At 41.6% G+C, this 27065-nt stretch overlaps 1 protein-coding gene across 9 annotated transcripts in view; it reads left to right on the top strand.

The window, feature by feature from the left end:
• The window catches only part of PTBP3 (polypyrimidine tract binding protein 3), a 67351-nt gene that overhangs the window by 15275 nt on the left and 25011 nt on the right, over nt 1–27065 (top strand). For 7 of the 9 annotated variants that reach the window (XM_027446144.3, XM_027446150.3, XM_072031766.1 and 4 more), the window contains 3 exons: nt 18628–18703; nt 24086–24255; nt 25152–25298. In XM_027446144.3, the coding sequence (XP_027301945.1) occupies nt 18628–18703; nt 24086–24255; nt 25152–25298 (393 nt within the window). Of the gene's footprint in view, nt 1–1842; nt 2089–18627; nt 18704–24085; nt 24256–25151; nt 25299–27065 lie in introns of all 9 variants that reach the window. The other 2 variants (XM_072031767.1, XM_072031769.1) reach the window with 2 other exon arrangements.

The following is a 27065-nucleotide window of genomic DNA, read 5'->3' as shown; positions in this document are numbered from 1 at the left end:
TGTCCTTCCCGGATTGCAGGAATGTGAGGCTGCACCAGAGCAGAGCAGGACAGTGTTTTTCCTCACCCAGCTGGGAGTGCTGTTCCTGAGGCACCTCAGGGTCTGGTCCGCCCTGTTGGCCCCTAGGGCACACTGTGGAGTCAGGCCAAACTTGCCATCATCCACAGAACTTCCATATCCCTTTCCACAGATATGTTATAGGTCACAGACTCATATCATAGAAGTATTGAATGCCTCAAGTTAGAAGGGTTAAATATCACCCAGCTCCAACACCCCTGCTGTGGGCATGGATGCCACCCACTTGATCAGGCTGCAAGCCTGGCCTTGAGCACTTCCAGGGATGGGGCATCCAGCTTCTCTGGACAGCCTTTCTAGGACTTCACCACCATCGTGAGTGAAGGATTTCCTTCTAACATCTAATCTAAATCTCCCCTCTTTTGGTTTAAAACAATTCCTCCTTGTGCTGTTGTTATATGCCTAAGCAAAGAGTTGCTCTCTGTCATTTCTACAAGCCCCCTTTAAGTATTGAAAAGCCGCAGTGCAGTCACCCTGCAGCCTCCTCTGGGGAGCAGAACATCCCCAGCTCTCTGTTTTTCTTCGTAGGAGACATGTTACCTCCATCAGTGCCAACTGCAACACTGATGAGATTATCAAAACAGCAGGAATTCAATCTGTCCCTTAAATGATCTTATCCCTTGACTTTATACTTCTGCACTATTTATTTGAAGCCGTTTGCCCTTAGCAGCCTTACCTGGCTGGTGTGAAAACCCGACAGGGGCAGGAGATAAACCATAGACTGTAACGGTCTGAATGAGGTAACAACATCCCCCAGTGCTGCTGAATTCGTGTGCTACAACTACGACATGAGCTTAAAGCAATAAATAAATAAATGCTGCCTGGTGTGCAGCCATTGATACAACTAATGTGTTTTTATTAATTTCTATGGCCACTGAGTGTAAACTGCAGGTCCTTATCCCTGGATGGGGCACAATACCTCTGTAGCTACCTGCCACGAGGATGGAGGCATAGTTCCAGTGTCTGAAATGTGCTGTATGCACCAGCGGGGTCGAGTCAGTCCAGTGGGTTTTCAAAGGATATATGGGGAGGGAGACAGGAATAGTCCTTGGATTCTGGAGCCAAAGCTACTGTGGACATGAGGAAAACTGTATCCGAACAGGAAAAGAAGCATGAGTGCCCTTTGCACTGGTTAAATTGTTGACAGGTTGGAGTCCCACCCAGCAGGCGATAGAAGCGTATGAGGGTGAAGTATAATCAAATGAGGATGTGGAAGTCAAAGCCACAAGACAAGCTGGTGGTATATTACTGAGGAAATGGCACAGGTGAAGCATCTGTATTGATGCTTGGGTGGTTGCTGATGCCCTCTGGAGCTGTTTCACTTGAGACTGCTCACCGTGTAGCCCCGAGTATGTATAGAATATGCAGCTGAAGTGTATCCTCAAGAGAGACACTCTGTTGGGAGTCCAAACGCTCATGCCTTGTTCTACCTCCTCGTTTACCCCATCCTCATACCATTGTTGGGAGTACTTACAATATGAGTTATTGTTGCTCTAGTCCTGTATGTAAAATTCTGGAGACTGTTGCAGGTGATGTCATTTATGATACAAGTAAGTAAACCTCACACTGCATATTGTCAGAATAGTAAGAGTTACTAAGGTGTCAAGCAGGGGTGAAAGTGAAACATAGAATCATAGAATCATAGAATATCCTGAGTTGGAAGGGACCCTTAAGGATCATCAAGTCCAACTCTTGACACCGCACAGGTCTACCCAAAAGTTCAGCCCATGTGACTAAGTGCACAGTCCAATCTCTTCTTAAATTCAGTCAGGCTCGGTGCAGTGACCACTTCCCTGGGGAGCCTGTTCCAGTGTGCAACCACTCTCTCTGTGAAGAACCCCCTCCTGATGTCAAGCCTAAACTTCCCCTGCCTCAGCTTAACCCCGTTCCCGCGGGTCCTGTCGCTGGTGTTAATGGAGAAAAGGTCTCCTGCCTCTCAACACCCCCTTACGAGGAATGCCTTGGTCTACTGAGCTGGTGCCACCCAAGTAACTACGGTGATCTTGGAGGCCTGTAAGTATGACCTTTGTTGTGTTGCTGTGTAGTTGTTAGGGAAGTCCGTAAGTTTGGATAAAACAGGCAGGTATTAAAGAAAAAAAAAAGTAACATAAATGTTTAGAATTGGTAGAAATAGCAAAACCAAAATGATAACAACAATATTTGGCAAGCAACTACACTGCACAGACAGCAGCTCAGAGTTGTCCACCAACTGATAAAGAACAATAAGAACAATCTGTAAGATGCCATTTGCCTCTTAAATGTCTCACCTACCTCAGCCTAGAAGGGAGAGGCAGACGTGTGCCCTGAGGGATACCTGGCATTGGAGGACCTCCAGGGAGACCAGGGGTCAAGCTCATGTGTCTGTAGCTTGCACACTCGTCTCTGCACGTTATGACTTCTGACATCCACTGCTCCTTTCAGCAAGGAAGGGCTAAGTGAGGAATAAAGCATTTATCTGTGACTTTGTAACGTTCTTTGCATTAATAATTGTTCTTTCACAGAGGGGTAAAAAGACAAATTCTTGACACGAGTCCAGTTATTGTATACTAAATAATGTGTTTAGTCTGTCCTAGTCTAAATCATGGCATCACAGAACTTTGAAGTGCATGTTTTATGAAGCTACAATTGTTACCAGTTTGCTCGCAGCTCTTGTTATCATCTGCATTTTTTAAGGTTTCATTCTTGATAAACATTTTGAAGACTGTGTTAGTGTTCTGAGGAGGAATAAGTATGTTTTTCCCATATATCACTGCTGTGAAAAACAACTTGGCATTTGTTAAAATGATCATGTACAATTATTGCTGGCTTGAAATTGCATTTTATGAAAATAATGAGAAATATACAAGCATTACTGCAAACAGACAAAACATTGTCTATAAACATGTGTGTATCTTTGTGTCCTATAGTCCCGAAATCCCATTCACAAGGTCAAAAACAATTAGTAATGCTTCAGGAATGTCTGTCCTAAAAATGCAAAGGTTTGTTACCTGGAGCTTTGTTAGAAGATTTTTGCAGCCTTTATCTGTAGGCTGACTACCGTAGGTTTTGGGAAAGAAGTCTTGAAGTCAGTGAATACTGCTGTTGGCAGGAGTTATTTGATTACTAGTACTAGTTTCTCCTTAAGAGGAATTTTGATTGACATTCTAAATGGGTTAATTTAAAATGTCTAACTTAAATGATGATTAGAGTTTTTTATACCAAGATTCCCTGTCCACAGCTGAAGTGCTTTAAATAGGATTGCTATTTTACTTCCTCTTTTACATAGATGTTGATTTCTGTTGCATGGTGTAAGTTGTAGCTGTGAAGGATACATTCTACGCACTTTTACTGTGTTTAAGATGTTTCTCTCTCAAACATTTAGTCTTGCTTTTGGATAGGTGTCATGGCTTTTCCTGGTACAGTCAGCATGTGTATTTGTCTGTTTGTGTGGTTCTGGGAGCGTGTTTTGAGGAAATACAGTTGTATGCTTGTTCCTTCCCAAAGTCTTTCCCAGACACACCTCTCAGTGAGTGTCAGAGGCGAGGTTCTGGGCTGTGTGAACTTTTGGACTGACCTGATATGTTCATTCTCACACTCTTCGTTTACACAGGAATAGGAATGCTGTTAAAGTGGACAAATGCTTTAATTTTTAAATAGCTGTTAGTTAAATAACAACTTTGTTGAATATTTGTGCACCAAACTGAATTTGCATTAGCAGATCTTCTTTCAAGAGTATTTTTTTCTTAACTCATTCACTCAATCTCTGCTCTTGATAGAGACTGTCTAATTCTGGGATTACTTGCTAGCTTTGGCTAACGTGACATACACATGCATAGAAGTATATAAAACATGGAAAGGGTATCAGCACATCTGAAGTTGAGGCTGGCACAAATAAGTTACTCTACAGTTGGAAAATGTGGGGAGTGTTAATGTGAAAGACTGAGCTGGCAAGTAAACGTGTGTACGTAAGCAAAGTTGTGGATTCAGAACCCAGTGTAGATACACCACTTCGAGAGTCAGGCTTGATATCACACAGATCACACAGAATCGTCTAGGTTGGAAGAGACCTTCAAGATCACCCAGTCCAACCTCTGACCTAACACTAACAGTCCCCCACTAAACCATATCCCTAAGCTCTACATCTAAACGTCTTTTAAAGACCTCCAGGGATGGTGACTCCACCACTTCCCTAGGCAGCCCGTTCCAATGTCTTAACAACCCTCTCGGTAAAGTTCTTCCTAACATCCAGCCTAAAACTCCCCTGGCACAACTTTAGCCCATTCCCCCTCGTCCTGTCACCAGGCACGTGGGAGAACAGACCAACCCCCACCTCACTACAGCCTCCTTTGAGGTATCTGTAAAGAGCAATAAGGTTGCCCCTGAGCCTCCTCTTCTCCAGGCTGAACAAGCCCAGCTCCCTCAGCCGCTCCTCGTAGGACTTGTTCTCCAGGCCCCTCACCAGCTTCGTCGCCCTTCTCTGGACCCACTCGAGCACCTCCATGTCCTTCTTGTAGCGAGGGGCCCAAAAGTAGTGAGGGACTCAACCTTGTCATTCCCAGCCTCAAGTTCCGCAACATCAAAACTCTCTCTGATATAGAGAGCCACACCACCACCCCTCCTGTGCTGACTGTTCCTTCTGAACAGCCTGGGAAGCTTTCTGGCAATGTCCCTGACCCTGGCCCCAGGGAGGCAGCAGACTTCCCTACGGGCAGGGCCAGGCCGACAAATAGGGCCCTCTCTTCCTCTGAGAAGGGAGGTGCCCACAACAGTCACCCTTCTTTCTGTCCTGGTGGAGGCAGTCCTGAGGCGTGGAGTCGACTTCCTCACCCTAGGCAGCCTCCTGGGCAGACTTTCTACCTCATCCTCACCCACGGGTCTCTCAAGCTCCAGGGCCTCAAATCTGTTGCGTAAGGGCACCTGGGAAGGTGGGGCTGGTGCAGGGGGCATCGCCTGCGATGTGGAGCAGGGACCTGTGTCCATTCCTCCTCAACTCCCAGGTCCCCTCCTTCTGCCTGATGATAAGTGTGAAGCCTGTATCTGTGGCAGTGATAGTTTCCTCCTGTAAAAGTCATAGTGGAAAAGGACACGGAAGCTTTTATAATGTTGAGGTAAGGCAGGCTGTGAGAGGCTGAAACATGGTATTAGCTTTTCTGGTTACATCTCTGTAACATCACAATGTCTTGTAAATAGTTGTATGGCGCTAGTATTCCTGTGAATAAAAAAACAGTTTTAGCAGGAGAAAAGCAGGAGAATCATTGTGTGATTCTAACAGGAGTCTCTCATTAAGGAATGATTAGAAGTAGGCAAGTAAATGATGCAAGTATTGCAGTTCTTAAACTCTCCTTTTGGAAGAAAAATATAAGAATAATATTGATTGCAAATATCTCTTGCTAAGTGAAAAATAGATGTCAGTTTCTGATCTTCAGTATATAACTACTCTCTGTCTCAAATATGGACTATATTACCTACTTTTTTACCTCTTCTGTTATTAAATCATAAGCAATATAAACAAAACTGCCTTCTCTTTGCATGGCTGTTTACTCTGGCCTTTGCAGCACATCAGTAATCTCAATATGCTTTCAACAAGACCTTTTAACACTTTTACTGATGCCAACAGAGTGAAGTCTTGTTCAAACCTCTTCTCTGTTTCCCTGACCTCCCAGATGCAGCTCATCTGAACATAGAGTAAATTGATTGTTGCTTATAGGAGGAGGAAACTAGCTTGTTTTAATTAAAAAAAATAAATAAATAAAAATGTGCTTTCCAGGTATGCAGGTTGAATTGATTCCCTTTTAGCAAGACAGGATAGAAGAGAGGGAAAGCAAAGATTCAATGATCTGCTTATTTACCTTTGTGGCAATAAGCCGTTAATTCAGCTAGGATGTGCCATGAAACCACGCCAACAGGTTTGCAGACACAGCTCTGTGATTCTACAGAGATGATCAAGTGTTGTTTTTTGTTCCAGTTGAGCCTGTCCATTTGGCTCACGGTGGGAAAGTGGGATGGAGTGTGTGGGAAGAAGAGCCTAAGCTGATATTCTGTTGATGTTACATCAGAAAATTCAGCTGCAGTGTCAGTATGGATAAATTTATGTTATTTGAGTTAATTGTTAGGTTTCTGTTCAATTACCGATCTCAGCTACATCTTAATTTGGTCAGGTCAGATGTCTTACAAGTTTTTTGAGCATATAGAATAATATTATTATTAGATATAAATTTTCTTGGTATATACACATAGTATTTACAACATGTTTTAAAGACCAGATTCTTCTGTTAAATGAGCAGAATCTACTAGTATGCCTTCTCCCACTCTCTGTCCTAAAACCTGAAAGCAGCAATTCACTTTCTTAAGAAAGTATTTTAACCAGTAGCCAAATTGTACTCCTTCATGCTGGAGACAACATAGGCAAGCTGTTTTTAGAAAAGAGAAAAAGCACACAGTATTATGGTTATGTTTTGAAAATTGAATTTTTGTGCTTAGTTGAAATAATGATTGAGTTGCTGTCAATTTAAGAAGCACTTTTCATTACTGGGCCCTTGCATATTGCTAGACAATGGCGTGCAAGGAGTCAAGGAAATAAGGCTTGCAAGGAGTCAAGCAGACAAAATGACTCTTCCATTCTTCCTGAGCTTGTTACTTAATGAAAGCTTATGGTTCTTATACCTAGCATGTATTTAGTAGCCTTTTTATTTTAGGGAGAAGGGAAAAACTAAATTCTTAGAATATGTTCTACAATGACAAGTAGAGAAGGAATGCTTAGGTCATATTTAGGGCAGGAGGACGAGTTTACCTTTCAGAGTTTACTTTTTTTTCACTTTTTCTGTTATTGTATTTGTTGAGTACCAGTAATGATAGAAAAAATGTTCAGTTAAATGTAACACGAACAATTTAAAAAGCAAGTACCTCCGTTTCTCTGGTTTCTGCAACTATAGTCAGGGATAAACATGGCTATTGAATGGCTGTGGTGAAACTGACTGTATCCAAAAAGCTAAAGATGTTTAAAGTATGACTTCAGGGTTTTAATTGGCAAAGTTAATTTTTCTTTTTTTTTTTTTTCACCCCCTGTATATAAAATCAAAATACTTGTTGTTTTGGTTTTGGGGTTTATTAATTGTTTTATAGTCCAAGTCTGGCAATGTTTTATACCTCAAAGAGTGTTGCATCCCAAAGACAAGGAGTTGGTTTGGTAATGGAGTAGTACCTTATGCCCATATTGCAGTCCACAACTTCTACAGAGTAGGTGTGTTTTATCATTTAGGACAGTTAAACTGTGGCGAGGCAAATTTCCTAAAATGGAAAGATCTTCACCTGCTTTGCCAGGTAGCTATGGAAGCAGAAATTGGTGTTGAGTACGCTTGCCAAGACAGATGACCTGAGGTCGTCCAAAAACAGTTGGATCCTTCATTTTCATCCTTGTACTTTAAGACGTGTCCCTGGTTTCAAATGATTTCAAGATAGCAGGTTGTCACTACAGCTTGTGGTTTCTCTGACTTTGTGCATTTGTGAGAGTGTTGGTTAAACTGCAAGACACACAGTTGTTGAGTCTTGTATTAATAAGATATGACCATGGACATACAGCAATATTGGATGATTCACTCAAAATCATTTTCCTCTCCCAGTGCTTAGTTTCCTCTTTTCCTGAGTTAAATCTGGATGAACTGTTTCTCTGCTTTGTCCAGAGACTGAATAATACATACTATTTATAATTCCTTCATGTAAAATACAATTAGTGCTTTCCATGCAAAGCTTACAGGCTTGTTTTTTCTTTGTTTTTTTTTTTTACTTCTGGAGCTCTAGCCATTGACCGAGATGCACTGGGATTTTTTAGTTAGGATTTTTCGACAAGTTATTTATTTATTTTTTTTTTCTAATCATAGTGCTGTTATTAGTAATTTTGCTGTCAGGTATGAGTACAGTTTAGAACCCAGGCACAGTACTGCCACTTTCTCTGCATATTGGTTTGGTTTTGTGTGAAGATATCAAAAGACATTGCAGAATACACATCTTTACATATTAAACTTGATTTCAACTCAATAGTAGCATTATTTGTATACATGTAAGAATAAATTAAAAAAAATAAATTTTTGAGAATTAACTTCTGGAAACCTGGCAAGCAGATTCTAAGATGTGGTGTTGGCAGCCTCACCCAAATATTGTAAGTAGGCAGGCACACTGAAATAGAATGGCAAATGGAAGAAAAATCTTAAATTCTTAGCACTAAGAAGCCATAACTGTATTTGCAATGATTTGGGAAACAAAGACGTGTTTCATGTTGATGGCTGGAATTTTGTTACAATTTGAAATTATTTTTCTGTCTCATAGAGCACAAACCACAAGTTAGAGATAATAGAAGTAGACGGCAGCTGAAGCTTTGTTGCAGGTTGCTTACTTCATCTGATGTGCAGTGCATCCCACTGTCACTAACACCCATGTTGTTTTCAAAGGGAGCTCTTCGGTTGTTGTGGCTGCCCCATCCAGCTCAAGGCCAGGCTGGATGGGGCTTTGGGCAACCTGGTCTGGTGGGAGGTGTCCCTGCCCATGGCAGGGGGGTGGAATGAGATGGGCTTTGAGGTCCCTCCCAGCCCAAACCATTCTGTGACTCTGTGATTATAATTGCATTCAGGACTGACACAGTAACTGATGTTACAGCCTCAAAGTTTATTAGTGTTTTGTTTGTTTTTTTTTTCCAGCCAAAACTAGAAAAGGGAATACTTATACTCACTACATATATACTTGATTTTTAAAAGCTGTTTACAATTCTCTTAGTTTTGATACTTATGCAGTATTAGAAAGCTTACTAAGGGAGTTTTCTGTTTTCTAAGAATTCCAAGATTTCATGCTTTGTCATTGTGATACTTTGACAGGGATTTCTTTTCCAGAAAAGCCCATGGAAAATCGAGCAGCACTGCAAATGTGACAAGTTCATCCAGACCTTAGTTTTAAAAAATAAAATTTTGAATACATGAGTAAAATTTTGATTGCTGCCTGTTGCAAGTTTCCAGATTATTTTTGTTTGTAAGTTACAGTAGCACACTGAGTGTAAATGCTTTTAAAGATTAAAGACGTTCCATGGTGTAAAATCCAAAATCAGTTTTGTGCCTGTGTCAGGATGTGTGTTTCTTAAACATTTAGCTGACATGTTGCAGTACTGGCAGTCTGAGCAGCACTTCTTCGAGGTTGATTTGACAGCAGCATCCCCAAGGTGCTTTACAGTGCATGAATAATTTGACAGTGCCGTGTAGTCTAATCTGTTAATCACACGAGCTCCAGTTTCCTGGTTAGAGGAGGAAAATTAAAGGCACGTGGAAGAGTGGAGGCCCTACTATTTCAGCCCGCCGCCCGCTACCTGTTGTCAGCCAGGGATGTCTCTTACAGCCAGGGCTGTTGCCAGGACTTCTGGCTGGGGTCTTTGTGCTTAGAGGGTAACAGCATGCTTCGTGAAACCTTGGTAAGGGTCCTTGATCTGTTTGTCTCTTGGAAGCTCTGTTGTCAGCTTTCAAGGCTGAAAGTAGTCAATGCTACCTGAAATAACCCGTGTCTTTTCTAGACACAGAGGATGCAGTAGGCTCTTGTTTGATCGTGTTTTTTTTTTCCCTCAGTGAGTGTCTTGTTGCTGTAAAGGAGCAGACACATGCAGAGCACCACCACCCGCCGACTCCCCCCGCTGTGGGTCCGGACAGCGCTGTGCAGCCTCCTGCACCCAGCGGGGTAGGAGATGGCCCACCTGGTGCTTCCTCTCCCAGCAGCTCTCCCTGACCTGCTGCCTGCTGCACTGATCATAAAACTGAGACTTAGAGCACTCCACTGTGGTACACTTTGGCTTTGTCTTGTTGAAAACAGCTGATCTGTTTGGATCTGTGGGGTAATTCTTGTATCTTTCTATGTCACGCAGTAAAGTCACGTACATATAATTTTAAGGTGAGTTGGTAATGCGGCAGAGAAGGTAAATAGTCGAGGCACATAACAGGCAGTAAGTGTTTTACATGCTTTTTGCTACCTGCCCCCCTCTGTCCCCTCCCGTCCTCCCCAGCAGGGAGGATGAATCCTGTAGCTGGTGTAAAGTTTGTCTCCTTCTCCATATTCCTGCTTCTGATGTGAACAACAAACATGTATATTCTGGAGAAAAACTTTGCAATCTGTATCTGGAATGTGATCATTACCATTGTAATAAGCATTTATATGGTTTCTAAAAATGTATTGACTTTGGATTTCTTCTTTTAAAACTGATGCATCAATCTTAAAAGGAATGGTCTATGGACTAAATTGAGAAATACCTCTTCAAAAGAGCAGTACAAAGGTTTGTGCATATGTGTACAGTCAGTTTTATTACTAATCACTTTGTTTTCTATCTGTTTTGTAGAAAAATGGTGAAAGGGTTCCACGATACTACTATCCCATTACCCAGATTTGTAGAAGTTAAGATGGGGTGACGAGACAGTTTTCAAAACTGTTTTCTCTGCAGTTCTTGAAAGTGCTGAATTTGAAATTGCAGTTAAATACTTAGTGCACATTTACAGATGTTTAGATTTACACATGTACAGATGTACAATATTTACAGACCTAAATATTTAGGTCTGTACTGTATTTTCGATTTCAGTGCAGCATCTGCCATTAGGAACAGTTTATTAAAGCTATTTTTGTGTAATGGCAACTTCGTATTTTAGTAATTGTTCCAATCATGATTAGAAAAGATACTGGAGATTGTTAACACCATACATTGTCTCAGCTTTAATAACTGTTTATTACTCGATTTGTTGTTCTGAGAAGAAGCCTTTGTCTTTTTGTTAATGAAATCAACAAGCCTAATACTTGAGTCATTTTTTTTCCTTTTTCCTTTTTTTTTTTTCTTTTTTAAATTACCATTCCATGACTTTAAAAAAGTGCAATGTATCTTGTTACTGGTGTAGCAGGGAGCTTCAATAATTGATAGCAGAGACAGCAGAGCTGGCTGTATTGCTAGCAGAGCATTCAAGCCTACAGAAGAGCATCTATCTGTGCTAAAACAACATTCTTCAGGGGTGACTGATGATCAGCCTGTTGAGCCAATGTGTTTGCGAGGGATCTTTTGCATTGGACGAAGGAAGGTTTGCATTTTTATGATCATTGCCTGTAATTTTCTTTTGTCTCATCACATTGAGGTGCTTTGTCTGTATAAGGTTCGCTTGTTTTTTTTACTTCTGTATTTTTTTTTTATTTATTTTTAATGCAGATGATCTTACCTTGTAATTTGTTAGTTCAACTCTACTTTCTTTGAAACTTTTTTTTTGGTGTGTGTTTTGTTTTTGTTTTTCATCAGAGGCATTGTACTTTGTACTTCACATTAAATTTTCAGTTCAGAAGTAGAATTTCCAATTTCCACCTCTGCTGTTGCAAACATAGTCTGTGGAAGAAAGAATAAAGAAATATGGCAGGTGTTTAGAAAGCTTATTGTAGAAGTGGAAAATAATGGCAATTTTCATGTTTCTTCACGACCCCTAGCTCTTTTTTTGTCAATCAGATTGTGTAAAAGTTAGTAAGACACGCCTTAGAACTTCATTTTAAGTTAACAACAGTCTGTCACTAGCATAACTTGAAAATGCCATGTGTCAAAATGTACCCTTTTTGGAACAGAAATTCTTCTGTTTCCAAGTAGAATCTTGGAGAAAAAGTATCAAAACTGCAATTTATATGCACGTAAAAAGGTGCTTTTTGAAAGAGTTATTATTTTATTGGGCCACCTTTTTTTTGTTGTTCTACCTATTTCATAGTAGAAAGCTATGATCATATTCTTCTACTTTTTGACTTAGAAATAGAAGGACTCTAGCGGTTTTCTAGGAAAAACAGTTTTCTTTCAGATGAAATAGAAGTTGGTCTGAAATTATGCCATTTGTAATAAACTGAACTGTGCTGGAAAATTTGTGATTGTGAGAAAGTTACGGGAAAAACATTGCAGTTGAGAGTTGCGGGAAAAATGTGCTTTTGTTCATATAATACAGTCTTTTCCAATATTAAGATGTTGTTCTGAGGGTTCATTGACTTCAGATGTAATGCTGAATAAACGTGTGATACAGTTTTGAAAAACGTGCATCTTCTAAAGAGGCATTTCAGAGTCGCATTCTTACTGTCCTGTTTCCAACAATATCTGACTTGTAGACTTCAGAAGCCTAAATTTGTTGACTTTAAGATGCTTGCTATACCTGTTTGCTGTAAGTGCAGCCTTATTTTTACTTGAATTTCAGAATCATTGACACGCACATGTCACCATCAGGAACTTCAAAATCACAGAACAGTTAGTAATTCCAAGAAAGGCACCTACTGCAGTAATTTGAAGCTTTATAATACACCTTACTTAGTCAGGGAAATTGGCCATTAGAGAAGAATAATTTGTTTCATTATTGTGTCATTGAGTGCTGCATCTTGTAGATGCCCCTTAGTGGGCTAGTTAGTCTCCACTACACATTTTACTTGCTTTTAAAGAAAAGTCTGAAATTAAATTATGCTTTCCAAACAACAGGTTTCTGATTCCGACTTAGTAATGAAAGAATAAATTGCAACTACCTTGCCTATCATGAGCCATTAATTCTAAACAAATGCAAAAATGTTCTAGTGAAGTAGGAGAAGTGGAAAGCCGTCTCGTGATTTAAGAAAAAACAGTTCCATATACTGTGAGGTTGTTTGCGTATTTGGGAGGATGGGATGAGATGATAGACAGAAGATGCTGTTTTAACCCTGGACTGGTTGCAATTCTTGTTTTGAGAAATTCCACTTACCCGCTTTTCCTGCAGGTCTGAAAGAAGGAAAATTCACTGCACAATTTGATGTTCAAATAGGTGCTACTTTATGTGAGTAGCTTTGTGATGAAAGAAGTGCTTGTCAGTGAAAAGTTAGGCACTTGTGCTTAGTTGCCTTGCCTGCCTCTTTTTGTCCTGTGGGGCCTTGTAGCAAACCAGTGCAAGCAGCACCCTGAGGTTAAGCGGCCAACACAACTGACCTCAGATAGTTGTGGTGTGAAAGCTGAAACAGTAGTGATGGCCTAAGGGCTGGGTAAGCTGACATCCCTTCTGAAAGAAGTGCTTGCTTGTGATGAAACTTAATCACAGAATCACAGAATTGTAGGGGTTGGAAGGGACCTCAAAAGATCATTAGGTCCAAGCCCCCTGCCAAAGCAGGTTCCTTAGAGCAGGCTGCCCAGGTAGGCGTCCAGACAGGCCTTGAATATCTCCAGAGAAGGAGACTCCACAACCTCCCTGGGCAGCCTGTCCCAGTGCTCCGTCACCCTCACTGTGAAGAAGTTCTTTCGCATGTTGGTGAGGAACTGCCTGGGCTCCATCTTGTGGCCATTGCCCCTTGTCCTGTCCCCACAAACCACTGAAAAGAGGTTGGCCAAATCCCTCTGTCTCCCACCCATCAGGTATATATACACATTGAGGAGATCCCCTCTCAGTCTTCTCTTCTCCAGGCTGAACAGACCCAGGTCTCTCAACCTTTCCTCATAGGGAAGATGCTCCAGGCCCCGTATCATCTGTGTGGCCCTCTGCTGGACTCTTTCAAGGAGATCCCTGTCTTTCTTGTACTTGGGAGCCCAGAACTGGACACAGTACTGCAGGTGAGGCCTGAGCGGGCAGAGTAGAGGGGGAGGATCACCTCCCTTGACCTGCTGGCCATGCTCCTTTTAATGCACGCCAGGATACCATTATCTCTCTTGGCCACCAGGGCATGCTGCTGGCTCATGGTCAACCTGTTGTCCACCAGGACCCCCAGGTCCTTCTCCTCAGAGCTCCTCTCCAGCAGGTCATCCCCCAGCCTGTACTGATAGAAGGCAACGAGGTTGGTCGAGCACGAATTCCCCTTCGGTGAATCCATGCTGAGTATTCCTCATAACCTTCTTCTCTTCCAATTGCTTGGAGATGGCATCCAGAACAAGCTGTTCCAACACCTTTCCAGGGACAGAGGTGGGACTGACTGGCCTGTAGTTTTCTGTGTCCTCCTTCCTGCCCTTCTTGAAGACCAAAGTGACATTGGCTATCCTCCAGTCTTCAGGCACCTCTCCTGTCCTCCAGGACCTTTCAAAGATGATAGAGAGTGGTTCGGCAATCACATCTGCCAGCTCTCTTAGCACACGTGGATGCATCCCATCGGAACCCATGGATCTGTGTGCGTTGAGCCCACTCAGATGCTCCTGAACCAGTCCCTCATCAACCAGGGGGAAGCCCTCCACTTCCCAGACTCTTTCTCTTCCCTCCAGGGTCGAGGAGTCCTGGGGGGGAGTCCTTGAAGCAAAGACTGAAGCAAAGAAAGCATTCAGTATCTTCCCCTTTTCAGAGTCTCCCGTGACCAGGACATTCCCCTCATTCAGCAAGGGACCCACATAATCCCAAGTCTTCCTTTTACTGTTTACATACTTAAAAAAAAACAACACATCTTATTATCCATTATCTCTTTTGCAAGCCTCATCTCTAGGTGGGCTTTAGCCTTCTTTGAGAAAGAAGGAGAGGGACTGACTGAGTTTGGGAACTTGAATTCTGTTATCTCTTTGTGGATCTGTATTTATAAATAGGTAGGAAGATGCTGGTGAAGAAAATGTGATCTCCTTTCTTTGCTTATCCAGAGTGTTACCAACACACGTGTTTCCTGCTTACACAAGAAATACATCGATTTATCTCGGTATTCTTCTAGATCATTTTCGCATTGGGTTTGGTTTTGTTTTCAGTCAATGACCGAGAAAACTGATCGGTTGTATTGCCGAATAAATGACAAGGTACAGAACATCATCTTTATAGTGTTCCTGTACTTCGGAAATAGCTTGGCCATCTACTTGTAAAAAGACTGTTCCTAGCAGTTCCCATATAGCATGCTCTTCCAGGCAGCGTGTTGTAATAAAGAAATATGCGGTAACTGTGTATGGATTGTTAAATAATTTAGTATTAGTAGCAAAATTTATGTAGTGCAATAGCGTTTCAGTGGAGTATTCAAATAATAACAATATTATAATCAAAATATTGTGGATCTAAGAAATTGAGTTTTTTTTAAAGACTCAACGTGACTGTGGCAGGCCGATTATTCCATAACATCTTAATTTAACATCTGACTGTTTATTTTGTTTCTAAAAACTTAAATACAGTTTAAAGTACACTTCTTTTCAAAACCTTCTTGTGGCGAATTGAAAATATGAAGATAGTTATACATTTGTAATGATGATGGTTCCCTGTATTGTACGGGACTCAACACGTTGCTGGTTTTTATTAGACCAAGTAAAACAGCTGACTGTGCTGCGAGCTGGTGGGTGAAAAGCTTGTGGCGAATTGAAAATATGAAGATAGTTATACATTTGTAATGATGATGGTTCCCTGTATTGTACGGGACTCAACACGTTGCTGGTTTTTATTAGACCAAGTAAAACAGCTGACTGTGCTGCAAGCTGGTGGGTGAAAAGCTTTCTTTGTGCGTGGCTCGTCTACTCCGAAGTTAAGGGCTGTCAGTGTACAGGTGAAATTCAGGCAGCCATTTTAGGAGATGCTGGTTGAATGATGCATGGGTTTTGGGCACAGGCATGGTGCCAGTTGGTTGTAATTTATGTGGTGTCATCTTCCACTGTTCGTGCTCATCCCAGGGCAGCTCATTCTGCACAGCAGTGAGCAATAGCCTCAGCTGAGCAGCTCTGCCCAGTGCAGACTGCTGCAGACACCTGAATTGGTGTGTGTGTGTGTGCATATGTTTGTCTTTTCAAGCTGGAATTGCTTCCTTGATCTGGTTTACAGCACAGTTCTGTAATTCAGAAGTAACAACTGCTGGAGGAAACTGTAGTGATGGGGTAGCCTAGACAGAGTAATACTTCATAAGAATGTTACATTAATTTTCTTTTGGAATATGCTTGAACTTCTGAGAAGGCTGGGTTATCTTTCAGACAAAAATTGATTGTTTGATTTACAGACTTTCTGTATTATCTGTGATAGTAAGTTCTGGTCTTTTTTATTTTGTTTTTAAGATCTATCTAGTCACCATGGTGTTTTGCTGTAATCCTGACAGTTAATATCTTCTGTGTCAGCCTCTGAGAATTTTGCTCAGAAATCTGTGCCAAATGTATCAGTTGCAATTTTACCTACCAAGCCCATAAAGTATCTAATGACATCAGTTACTGGTGCTTCCTTTTTCTCAAAAGCAATAAATTTTTAGTTGAAAGCAAACCTTTATTAGTTGCACCCTACACATTTCATGAAGTGTGTGAACCTAATAGTGCTGATTCGCAGACTTTTCTCATTTGTAACCTTATCTTTAAACAATTTACTCTGATTTGTAAAAATCTTGACATTACACACTTTTCCTAACTTCTGCATTAATTAACTTTTAAAACAGTAGATTCTGGTTTCCGCACTAAAATGCTGATATGAATACTAAGTTCAGGATGTTTTATTTTATTCTGAAAAAGCCGGCTGTTGGGTATTTTAGGATATCAGTACATTTGAAATTAAATAAGAAATTTTGAAAATGCACACTAAATCCTTGAGATTAACTTAGTGTGTTAAAGTCTGTTAAAATAATCATAGATGTATTTGGTGCCAGGTTTATAATGAAACCACAGAATGGCTACAAGTTACTCAGTAAAGGCACCTGCTACTGGAGCTTGATGTGCTAAAATAACAGCCTTTGGTACAGCCTTCTTGAAAAATGCAGAAATGTATTTTGTTGAATAAATGCTAAGTTAAAAGTAAATTAAAAGTCCTTACAACTGAAATTACAGCAGCATTTTACAGGCAAAATACGCTCCGTAGATGTTCAATATATAGGTGTTGGTATACTCAATGTACTTTTAATAATCAAAAACTAATGCTCATTTTAACTGTTAATTAAATTCCAGTATCCATCCATATAGAACGATACATATCAGAAATGTAGTAAACATTTCATCCACAAACTTTTACAAGGCATTGTAATTTAAATTTAAAGCATGACCATCCAAATAAATTTAACCTGGGCTATATGATATGCAGTGTGCTGTATTATTGCAAATAGATGTAATTGTTAGCAACTGAAAACAATTAGAATAAAATTCTTTTTTTTTTCTTTTTATATAGAGATTATTTCTCAGAGTATGTTCAATGTTGCATTTATGCTGTTAAGGTGTGGTTTCTTGACTAACAGTAAGTCTGTTCTGCTGTTAGTGAGGGGTGAACACAGCCATGTTTTTCTCCTTCTCACACTAACACTTGCGATACCTTTTGAGCAGCTAAATTTTTCACTATCCTAACCTGGTCACGGCCTTCTGTTGCAAATGATCTTCCCCACAGTGGGGAAGCAGCATGAGCACATGGGTAATTGCAAGGAGGAAAAGGACCAGACGGCTGCTGTAAGCACAGACAGCCTATAAACCCATCCTCAGCGAGCTGTACTTCTGCAGCCAATACCAAGCAGTTTGGGGGCTTGCTGCTGCCAAAAGGATGCTTTTGTAGTTCTGTCCCTTCTCCACATAGCTCTGCTCCTTCCTTTGTGTTAGATCCTGCCATTCTTCAACACTTCTTTCAGCTGATAAACTTATGAAGCCAATTCAGCAGAGAGTTTTGGCAGGTGAAGGGATTGGACCATCTCATAGAGAATCTCTCAGGCACCAGAGCTGGTGCAACATGAGCAGCAGGAAATACTGGGACATGGGCAATGGGAGCCTCTCCTTCCACCAAATGAATGGTGATGAGCTGTCCAGATCTGCTTACTCCATCTTCTAGAACCCACTCCCTTTAGTCGCAACTTTTTCATGTAAATACCGTCACAGAAAAATGTGGTACATGTTACAGGAACCTTAACTGCCTTAAGAAAGACCTTGTTGGCATTTTGAAGCACGGTCATATGAAGAAACTGATGCTTGACTGGCATACTAGAGCAATCCTGCAGGGTAAAAGCAGCACCTAATTGCTAGTTAAGTCTGGCGTGTTGGATTTGGCATTTTTGGATGAGGAGCCTGTAGTGCTTAAACCCTTCTCTGTTGTTGGTTAGAGCCACAAATTGTCAGTATTCCTAAAGCACATACTTTGATTTTTTAAGTACGAATGATCCGCAGTCAAGTTCTTTGGATGACAACTGGGTTTAAAAAAAGTGCTACAGGTGTATTCGAAAACGTCTCAGGTTAGTTTTCTGAGGTCAGAACAAATGCTAACCGATGTAGTTATGTGTTTATTCACACTTGGAAGCCACTTTGAATGCAGACCAGGAGCCTGCTGCCAGCTCATTTCTTTTCATAAACATTTGTTATTGTTAATCTTTTAAAACAAACTGTGGTAGGGTAAGTAATAAGAGAAATAATAAGTATAACACAGCTGAACTTGCTAACTAACATCTTGAGACAGAATGAATAGTTGTGTGGTTGGTACTTTTTCGTAGAATATCCCAAATCACAGAATCGTAGAATACCCCGAGCTGGAATGGACCCATAAGGATCACCAAATCCAACTCCTTTTGTGAAAAATAAATACACAGCAATAGTGGGCGGTGTGTATTAGAAAGGGAATGTTATTGGGAAGAATAAATTACAGGAATTGTTAATTTTTTTTATCAAGTTCTTCGTAGTAACAGCTTTTACTGTTAATTTTGTCTCTTATCTTTTAGTGTGGACCTGACGAGTTTCTTTCCTCTGGAGTCAGTAGAAGGACTTCTACCATGAGTAATTCTACTGCAGATACAGGTATATATAAGAAAAAGATATTCAGCATAGTTCTTCTTCAACAGCATACGTGCGTTCTCTGTGATTTTTTGTTAATTCAATTCTTTATTGTCACCATTAGCAGCTGCACCAGGTCCTAAACTGTATGAAATCTGACTCCAATCTACTGCCAATAGTAGAGGCACTGGAGTTTACCCAGTGTTGTTTAACAATATTGAGGAACTCTAAAACTGACTTGTTAAAATGGGTCAAGAAACACCAGTTTTCTATAATCATGTTCAAGCAAGTAGCCTCCTGTAGAGATTCTCAAGCACCTGCACAATTTTCCTGTAGTTGTGCATTTGAAATAAATTTGTTTTGCAGTATTCAAGGCTGTCTGGATTATGGAGTCAGAAGATGAATGTCATACACTAATCTCACTTTGGTGGAACATAGGGCACGTTGTGTGGATTTGTGATAAACAGTTAAGCTGATTCCCTTGAGTGTTCTTGTTCATGCTTTCTACCCTACTTCCAGGATTTCTTGAGCAGCAGCACAGACAGTCCTATGATTTATTTTGCAGTTGTTTTTCTGCCGGTTCATGTCCCCGTGCAATCTCTCCATGGGTTGAGATGAATGCATTTTTTTTTTGCAAGGGAAGCAGTATTTTTTTTTTTTTTGATCAGGTGGTTCCTCAGTCTGATTCACCACATACCTGCACAAATTGTTCTTTAGCACAGTGTTTTTTGGGAAGAGATAGTGGGAAATTAGGTAAACATGTACAGGATACACAAACTAGTTACATTTAAGTGATGTGATGGCTCAGTGTGAAACCACAGCCATGGCTTCTTCAATCATGTTAAAGTCGTGTTGCCAACCAAAGATGTTTATGCTTCATGTGTTGAGGAAGATGCAGTAAGTATATTTGGTTACCTGGAAGTTTAGGTCAGGCAAAAAGCTGACAGTGAGAGAAAGCTGGGACTGCTTCCTTTAGAAATGTTTTCAGTTTACGTGGGCTTGACATATTCATGTCCCATGGCTGTGTAAGTTAAGTAAATTAATTTGCTTGTGACATCTGTCATCCATCAGTGGTCATGGTCATCTGAAGAGGTCCTGTATGGCTGGAGACTCGCTAATGCGATGCCCGTCTATACGAAGGATCATAAGAAGGACCCAGGGAACTACAGGCCTGTCAGCCTGACCTTGGTGCCAGGAAAGGTGATGGAACAGGTCATCCTGAATGCAGTCACGCAGTGTATGTGGGTCCTCTGGGGGAATCAGGCCCGGTCAGCATGAGTTCATGAAAGGCAAGTCCTGCCTGACCAACCTCCTCTCCTTCTGTGACCAGGTGACCCACCTGGTGGATGAGGGAGATGCTGTTGATGCAGACATGCATCAGACTTCAAGTAACATCATCCTAGTAACATCAGACTTCTGAGCAAAGACCGAGATTTCAGCAAGGCCTTTGATATGGCCTCCCACAGTATTCTCCTGGAGAAGCTGGCAGCCCATGGCTTGCACAGGGACACTGTGCTGGGTTAAAAACAGGCTAGAAAGCCAGGCCCAGAGAGCGGTGGTGAACAGAGTGAAATGCAGCTGGTGACTGATCATGAGTGTTGTTCCCCAGGGGTTGGTGTTGGGGCCATCCTCTTTAATATCTTTGTTGCTGATGTGGATGAGGGAATTGAGTGCACCCTCAGTAAGTCTGCAGATGATGCTAAGCTGGGGGGAAGGGTCAATGTGCCAGAGGGCAGGAAGGCCCTGCAGAGGGACCTGGACAGGATGGGTCGATGGGCAAAGGCCAGTGGGATGAGGTTCAACACGGCCAAGTGCTGGGTCCTGCACTTTGGCCACACCAACCCCATGCAGCGACACAGGCTTGGGGAAGAGTGGCTGGAAAGCTGTGCAGAGAAAAGGCTCTGGGGGTGCTGGTTGATGCTCACCTGAACAGCAGCCAGCAGTGTGCCCAGGTGGCCAAGAAGGCCAGCGGCATCCTGGTTGTGTCAGGAGCAGTGCAGCCAGCAGGAGCGGGGAGGGGATCGTCCCCCTGTGCTCTGCTCTGGTGAGGCCGCACCTCGAGTGCTGTGCTCAGCTTTGGACCCCTCACTACCAGAAGGGCATCGAGGCCCTGGAGCGTGTCCAGAGCAGGGCTACGAAGCTGGTGAGGGGCCTGGGACACAAGTCCTGTGAGGAGCGGCTGAGGGAGCTGGGGGTGTTTGGTCTGGAGAAGAGGAGGCTCAGGGGAGACTTCATTGCTGTTCAACTGCCTGAAAGGAAGGTGTGGGGAGCTGGGGGTCGGCCTCTCCTCACAGCTAGTGATAGGACCAGAGGGAATGGCCTCAGGTTGCACCAGGGGAGGTTCAGGTTGGCAATGAGGAGACATTTCTGCTCAGAAAGAGCAGTCAGGCGTTGGGACGGGTTGCCCAGGGAGGTGGTGGAGTCACCATCCCTGGGGGTGTTCAAGGGAAGGCTGGACGTGGTGCCTGGGGACATGGGTTAGTGGGTGACATTGGTGGTAGGGGGTAGTTGGACCAGATGATCTTGGAGGGCTTTTCCAACCTTAATGATTTCATGATAGACAATTGTCTGTCAGTGTTGGTTTCTAGTATTTGGTTTTATAAGGGTTCATAGGACAGAAAAGATGAACCCTTGATAAGCATTTAAGTCCTAGTTGCTGTGTTTCCAATGGAAATTAAGAGTAAGGAAGAGTCTGAGTACTCCTCAGAACATTTTTCTCTTCTGTTTCTTAGTTGCACACGTTGGATTGTTCCTAATTCTGTTAATTGATTTAGTATGACTTCCATAGGCTTCTGCTTGTCTCGAAACAGCATAAGCTTATAATTCAGTAATTTAATAGCTGAAATGTATTTCAGGCTTGTGTAGATGGTATTTTTGTGACAAACTGCCAACGGACAAGGAATATGAATTAGTACTGAGTTCATGTGGCTTTTATTAATTACCATTGTAACCACTGATACTTCATACTGACTTCCAGGGTGTCTAAATGATACTGGACATAAAATAAGCTGGGTGTATTTGGCTTCTAATAAATCAAAAAAAAAAATGTAGTTACCACTGATGCTTCTCTACTTAATTTTAAGATAAAAATAATCAGAATTAAAAATAATTGAGATGAATTAAAATAAAAAATAATTGAGATGGAGCTGTTTACCTAATACCACTGCTTCACTTGCAGTAGTTTTGCTGTGTAGTGGGTCACATATCTAGAATATGTTTTGCATTTCTCAATCTGAGTCTCTTCACTTGGAAAGTATTTTTGTACAGTCGTGAGTCATGATTTTGATGAACTCCTGTTTGTAAATCTGGGCCCTGAGTTTCATTTTGTTCTAAGGCTTCTCTAATGTATACATGTTTTCCGAGTGTGAAATTCTGAAGAGGTAATGGCCTTGGGCATGCTTTAAAGAATTATTGAATCCGTTTTGAAGGTTAGATGCCAAAAAAAACCCACAATATGATTATTGTTCTGCATCAAGATTCATATCAGACAATAGCTGCAGAAAGAAGTATGGTTTAAAAACGCTGGGGTCTTTATAGTTGGGATGGAATGAGTGCTAGCTTTTATTTTTGATTTAATGACTTACTTGAAGCTCCACCATACTTAATATAATTACTACATTACCAAAAGGAGGCATTTTAATAGCACGTGAGATTTTTAGGTCAGGTGTTGGTCGCTATGCAGAAGCCAGAGTCAATATATGCTTGCTAATGGGTAGATAGTGAAGATGCATGCTGTATGTGCACGGGTTGAAACCGTTCTGTTAAGCACCATCCTTGTTGGCTGAATGCCTGACCTGCAAACTCCTGTAACACTCGGTGAAGATGCTGAGAGAAAATGCTGTGCTTGCCACTTAGTTCCATTTTGTCACCTGTGATGAGTCAAGAGAGCCCTTGTGGCATTACTCCTGCAAAAGACTCTCACCTTAAACTAAAGGCAAAATTCCTCTTAGGTTTCATTTGCTGTTTTATTTAGTCAAGCAGTCCTTGGCTCAGTAAAATCAGGGACTTAGTTGTGTCCCTTACAAATTTTAAAACTAGGTTTAACAAGATGGGACAGGTTTTTAGGCTTTAATAATAATAATATATACTGTCCTGGCTTGGTGTTGGTAAGTATTAAGTACCTTTCTCTTTGTCTTAAAATATCATCCCCTGCAAGTTTGCCACTTGTTCACATTTTCCAGAATACACACAGAGCACACAATGGCATTTCTTGATGGAAAAAGCAATGCATAACAAGCTCTTTTGTTATACAGGGAGGGTATTAATTACCTTGACTTATGTACAGAATGAGACTTGTGTGAAACACTTCTCAGCTTTAGATTGTCTTCAAAATTTAAAGGAAAATATGGACCTACTTGCCAACTTCATGCAGATATTTGTTCCTAATCTTTAGGGATTCTCTGGAATACCAAATGAAACACATGAGATGTTAAGGTTCTCTCTCTTGCTGGAATGAAGCTGTTTGTAGCATATAAATTAAAAAAAAATAAACAAAACAAAACTGTGTCTTAACAAAAGTTAAGTACACCTTAAGTGTTGTACTGTTAGACTTAAATATGATTTCCATTGGAGTTGTTGTCTTCTCTCTCATTTTAGGAAATTTTTTTCATCAAGTCTCCTGTATCTTGCTCTAGGAAAATCTATTACTAGGGTGTGTAAATTGGCTAATGAATTTCATTTTTATTACTTTAACAGTTATTACTCCATTGTGATAGTTCCTAGAATAATGTGCCTGTTTCAGAGGTGGTGTTCTGTTTAAAAGTGCTCTCAAGGACTCTTGAGTCAGTTCCTTGAAATGTAACCATTGGTCACTTACCTGTTACAGGACCCAAATAAGCATATGTTGGGGAAAAAAAAAAAAAGAGAGAGAGAAAAAAAAGAGAGAGAAAAAAAAAAGAAAGCTGTTTGCCAAAGTGGAAGACTTTAGAATCTATATGGATTTCGTGCTTCTCTGAGTCTAGTTAAGAAATTAATAATGCAGGAAGATAAGTTGGGAATTAAAACCCAAATGTGTTACAGTAGTTAGAGCAGTCCCAGTCACTACTGACTTGCACCTGTTCTGTGTAAGTGACTCTTTATAAATACATTACATGCATATTTGGTGAAAAGTTATCAGCCTCTCTGGCTGTAAGACTTCAAAACAAATAAGCAACCCCCTGCACCCCCAAAAAAAAACAAAAACAAAACCTACCATCCTTACAGTGGAGATTTGGAACAGCTGAAGGGGGCCTTTTTAAACTGTCCATTGGTTATATATGACCTGTTCTTTCCTACTATTCAGAGAGCTACAGATAACAGTCAATGTCAATACTGAGACAGCAATTTCACTCTTTTAGGTTTTGGCGTTTATACTGCATAATAAGTGTGTCTTGTTTCCTTGTCCATCCCTTTCCCTAAATACTTTAGCTAATGGGAATGATGAGAAGAAATTAAAAGAAGGCAGATCTCCAATCTCTCCTTCTCGTGTCCTTCATCTTCGTCAAATTCCAAGTGATGCCACTGAAGCAGAAGTCATTTCATTAGGTCTCCCTTTTGGCAAAGTGACCAATCTCTTGATGCTAAAAGGAAAAAGTCAGGTATGTTTTCAATGTTTTAATTATACAAGCAAGGCTGATGATGTCATTCATGTTATATAACCCTTTTTATATTGCATTTGATTGAAATGGTTGCAGTGATGTCTAAATATTTCATTGAGGGCTCAAGATTTTCGTATTTTCAAATGTGGAAGGATATATTGGTATTAAATGCTTTTAATATATCTTTGATTAAAAAATTAAATAGTAACCTGTTGATAATAATAGTAAACATTTAAACACCTTACATAAGAATATGTAGATGATCAAGAACTATGCTGCCACTATTTAGCTCTCTTGAAATAACCTGCTTGATTAAATAATTAACACGCATATTAATTATTTTATGTGAAATAAATTGCTTATTTTTTTATAAGTTCTTTTAGATGAGAAGGGGTAGTTCACATGGTGAATGAACACTAGAATCCTAAAAATAAAAGGCATTCATTCATAAATCATCTAGAGCACTGGACTGGGTTAATATTATGATTAAACTGATAGATGTTTAGTGTTCTGTTCCTACTGCTTCGTTCAGTAGGTGTATCTGCAACCTAAGCAATAGTGGTTTGATTCAGGAATCTTATAAATTCATTAGCAGTGAATTTTTATTAGCATAGCTTCCCATGTCATACTTACTACACCACTTTTTTAATGAGTGCTGAGAGAGCACATGTCCTTGCAAGACCATTCTCATAGATAAAAATCTATTAAGAAAATCAAATCAAATATCCCCCACAAACTTGCATACATGAACACATTTTAATGCTGAGCAAATCAGCACTACAATTTCATGTAATCTTTTTTCTACTCAGAGTGGAATTGTGAATAAGTGATGGTTTGATGTTTTGTTGTTTCCTGTAAACAAAACAATGTTGAAAACTGTTACATATTTATTGCAGGCTTTTTTGGAAATGGCTTCTGAAGAAGCTGCTGCTAATATGGTGAACTTCTATACTTCTGTTACACCTCTCCTCCGCAGTCAGCCTGTTTATATTCAGTATTCCAATTACAGAGAACTTAAGACTGACAATCTACCTAATCAGGCTGTGAGTATATTATTTCCATTTAACGGGGTAAAATTGTAAATGACTTACATTTGTAAATAAACAGACTACTTTCTACCAGCACTACACCAATAGTCAAATTCTAATAGATTTTTTTTTCTGTCAGTTGTAACCTAGACAGGAAGTTACTTCAGACAGGGACTTCTCGATGTTACTGTGGAGCAGATCAGGTTCAGAACGTTCATCCCAGTGACCAGGAAATCCAGTGAAGGTGGCAAGGAAGCCCGCATGGATGAATAAGCAGCTTCTGACTGAACTCATACAGAAACACAGAATTGAAGAGGTTGGAAGGGACCTGGAGAGATCATCGGGTCCAACCCTTCTACCAAAGCAGGTTCCTTAGAGCAGGCTGCCCATGTAGGCGTCCAGACGGGCCTCGAATATCTCCAGAGAAGGAGACTCCACAACCTCCCCGAGCAGCCTGTCCCAGTGCTCCGTCACCCTCACCGTGAAGAAGTTCTTTGGCATGTTGGTGTGGAACTTCCTGGGCTCCATCTTGTGGCCATTGCCCCTTGCCCTGTCCCCACAAACCACTGAGAAGAGGTTGGCCAAATCCCTCTGTCTCCCACACCTCAGGTATTTATATACACTGAGGAGATCCCCTCTCAGTCTTCTTTTCTCCAGGCTGAACAGACCCAGGTCTCTCAGCCTTTCCTCACAGGGAAGCTGCTCCAGGCCCCGTATCATCTGTGTGGCCCTCTGCTGGACTGTTTCCAGTCGATCCCTGTCTTTCTTGTACCGGAGAGCCCAGAACTGGACACAGAGCTCCAGGTGAGGCCTGAGCAGGGCAGAGTAGAGGGGGAGGATCACCTCCCTTGACCTCCTGGCCATGCTCCTTTTAATGCACGCCAGGATCCCATTGTCCCTCTTGGCCACCAGGGCACACTGCTGGCTCATGGTCAACCTGTCATCCACCAGGACCCCCAGGTCCTTCTCCTCAGAGCTCCTCTCCAGCAGGTCGTCCCCCAGCCTGTACTGATACATGCAGTTGTTCCTTCCCAGGTGCAGGTCTCTACACTTGCTCTTATTAAATCTCATTTGGTTTCTTCCTGCCCATCTCTCCAGCCTGTCCAGGTCTCGCTGAATGGCAGCACAGCCTTCTGGCCTGTCAGCTTTTAGCCTTACTTATTCCACCAAGTTCCATCTTGAACTCCACCATCTCATGGTTGCTGCATTCCAAGCTGCCCCCAACCTTCTCATCCCTAACAATCCCATCCCTGTTGGTAAGAACGAGGTCCAGGAGCACCCCCTGCCTCGTTGGCTCCTCCATCACCTGCATCAGAAAATTACCTTCAACGTATTGTAGGAACTGTTTGGACTGCGCATGCCTGGCCGAGTTGCTTACCCAGCAGATGTCTGGGTAATTGAAGTTCCCCATGAGAACCAGTGCCCGTGATCGTGAGGCTACTACCAGCTGCTTGTAGAAGCCCTCATCAACCTCCTCCTCCTGATCTGGTGACCTGTAGTACACCCCCACAGCAGTGTCCCCTTTACCAGCCCACCCCTTACTTCTCACCCACAAGCTCTCCACTTGTCCTTCACCCTCCCCCAGCTGGAGCTGGGTACACTCTAATTGCTCCCTCACATAAAGGGCAGCCGCACCCCCTCACTTCCCCAGCCTGTCTTTCCTAAAGAGGACGTAGCCCTCCATGACAGCGTTCTAGTCATGTGAGCTGTCCCACCACATCTCTGTGATCACAATGAGATCGTGGCCCCGCGACCAAACACAGGTCTTGAGCTTGTCCTGTT

Source organism: Anas platyrhynchos, chromosome Z (genome assembly GCF_047663525.1).
Source record: "Anas platyrhynchos isolate ZD024472 breed Pekin duck chromosome Z, IASCAAS_PekinDuck_T2T, whole genome shotgun sequence".
Lineage (NCBI taxonomy): Eukaryota > Metazoa > Chordata > Aves > Anseriformes > Anatidae > Anas > Anas platyrhynchos.
This window is presented reverse-complemented; position numbering and strand designations above follow the sequence as displayed.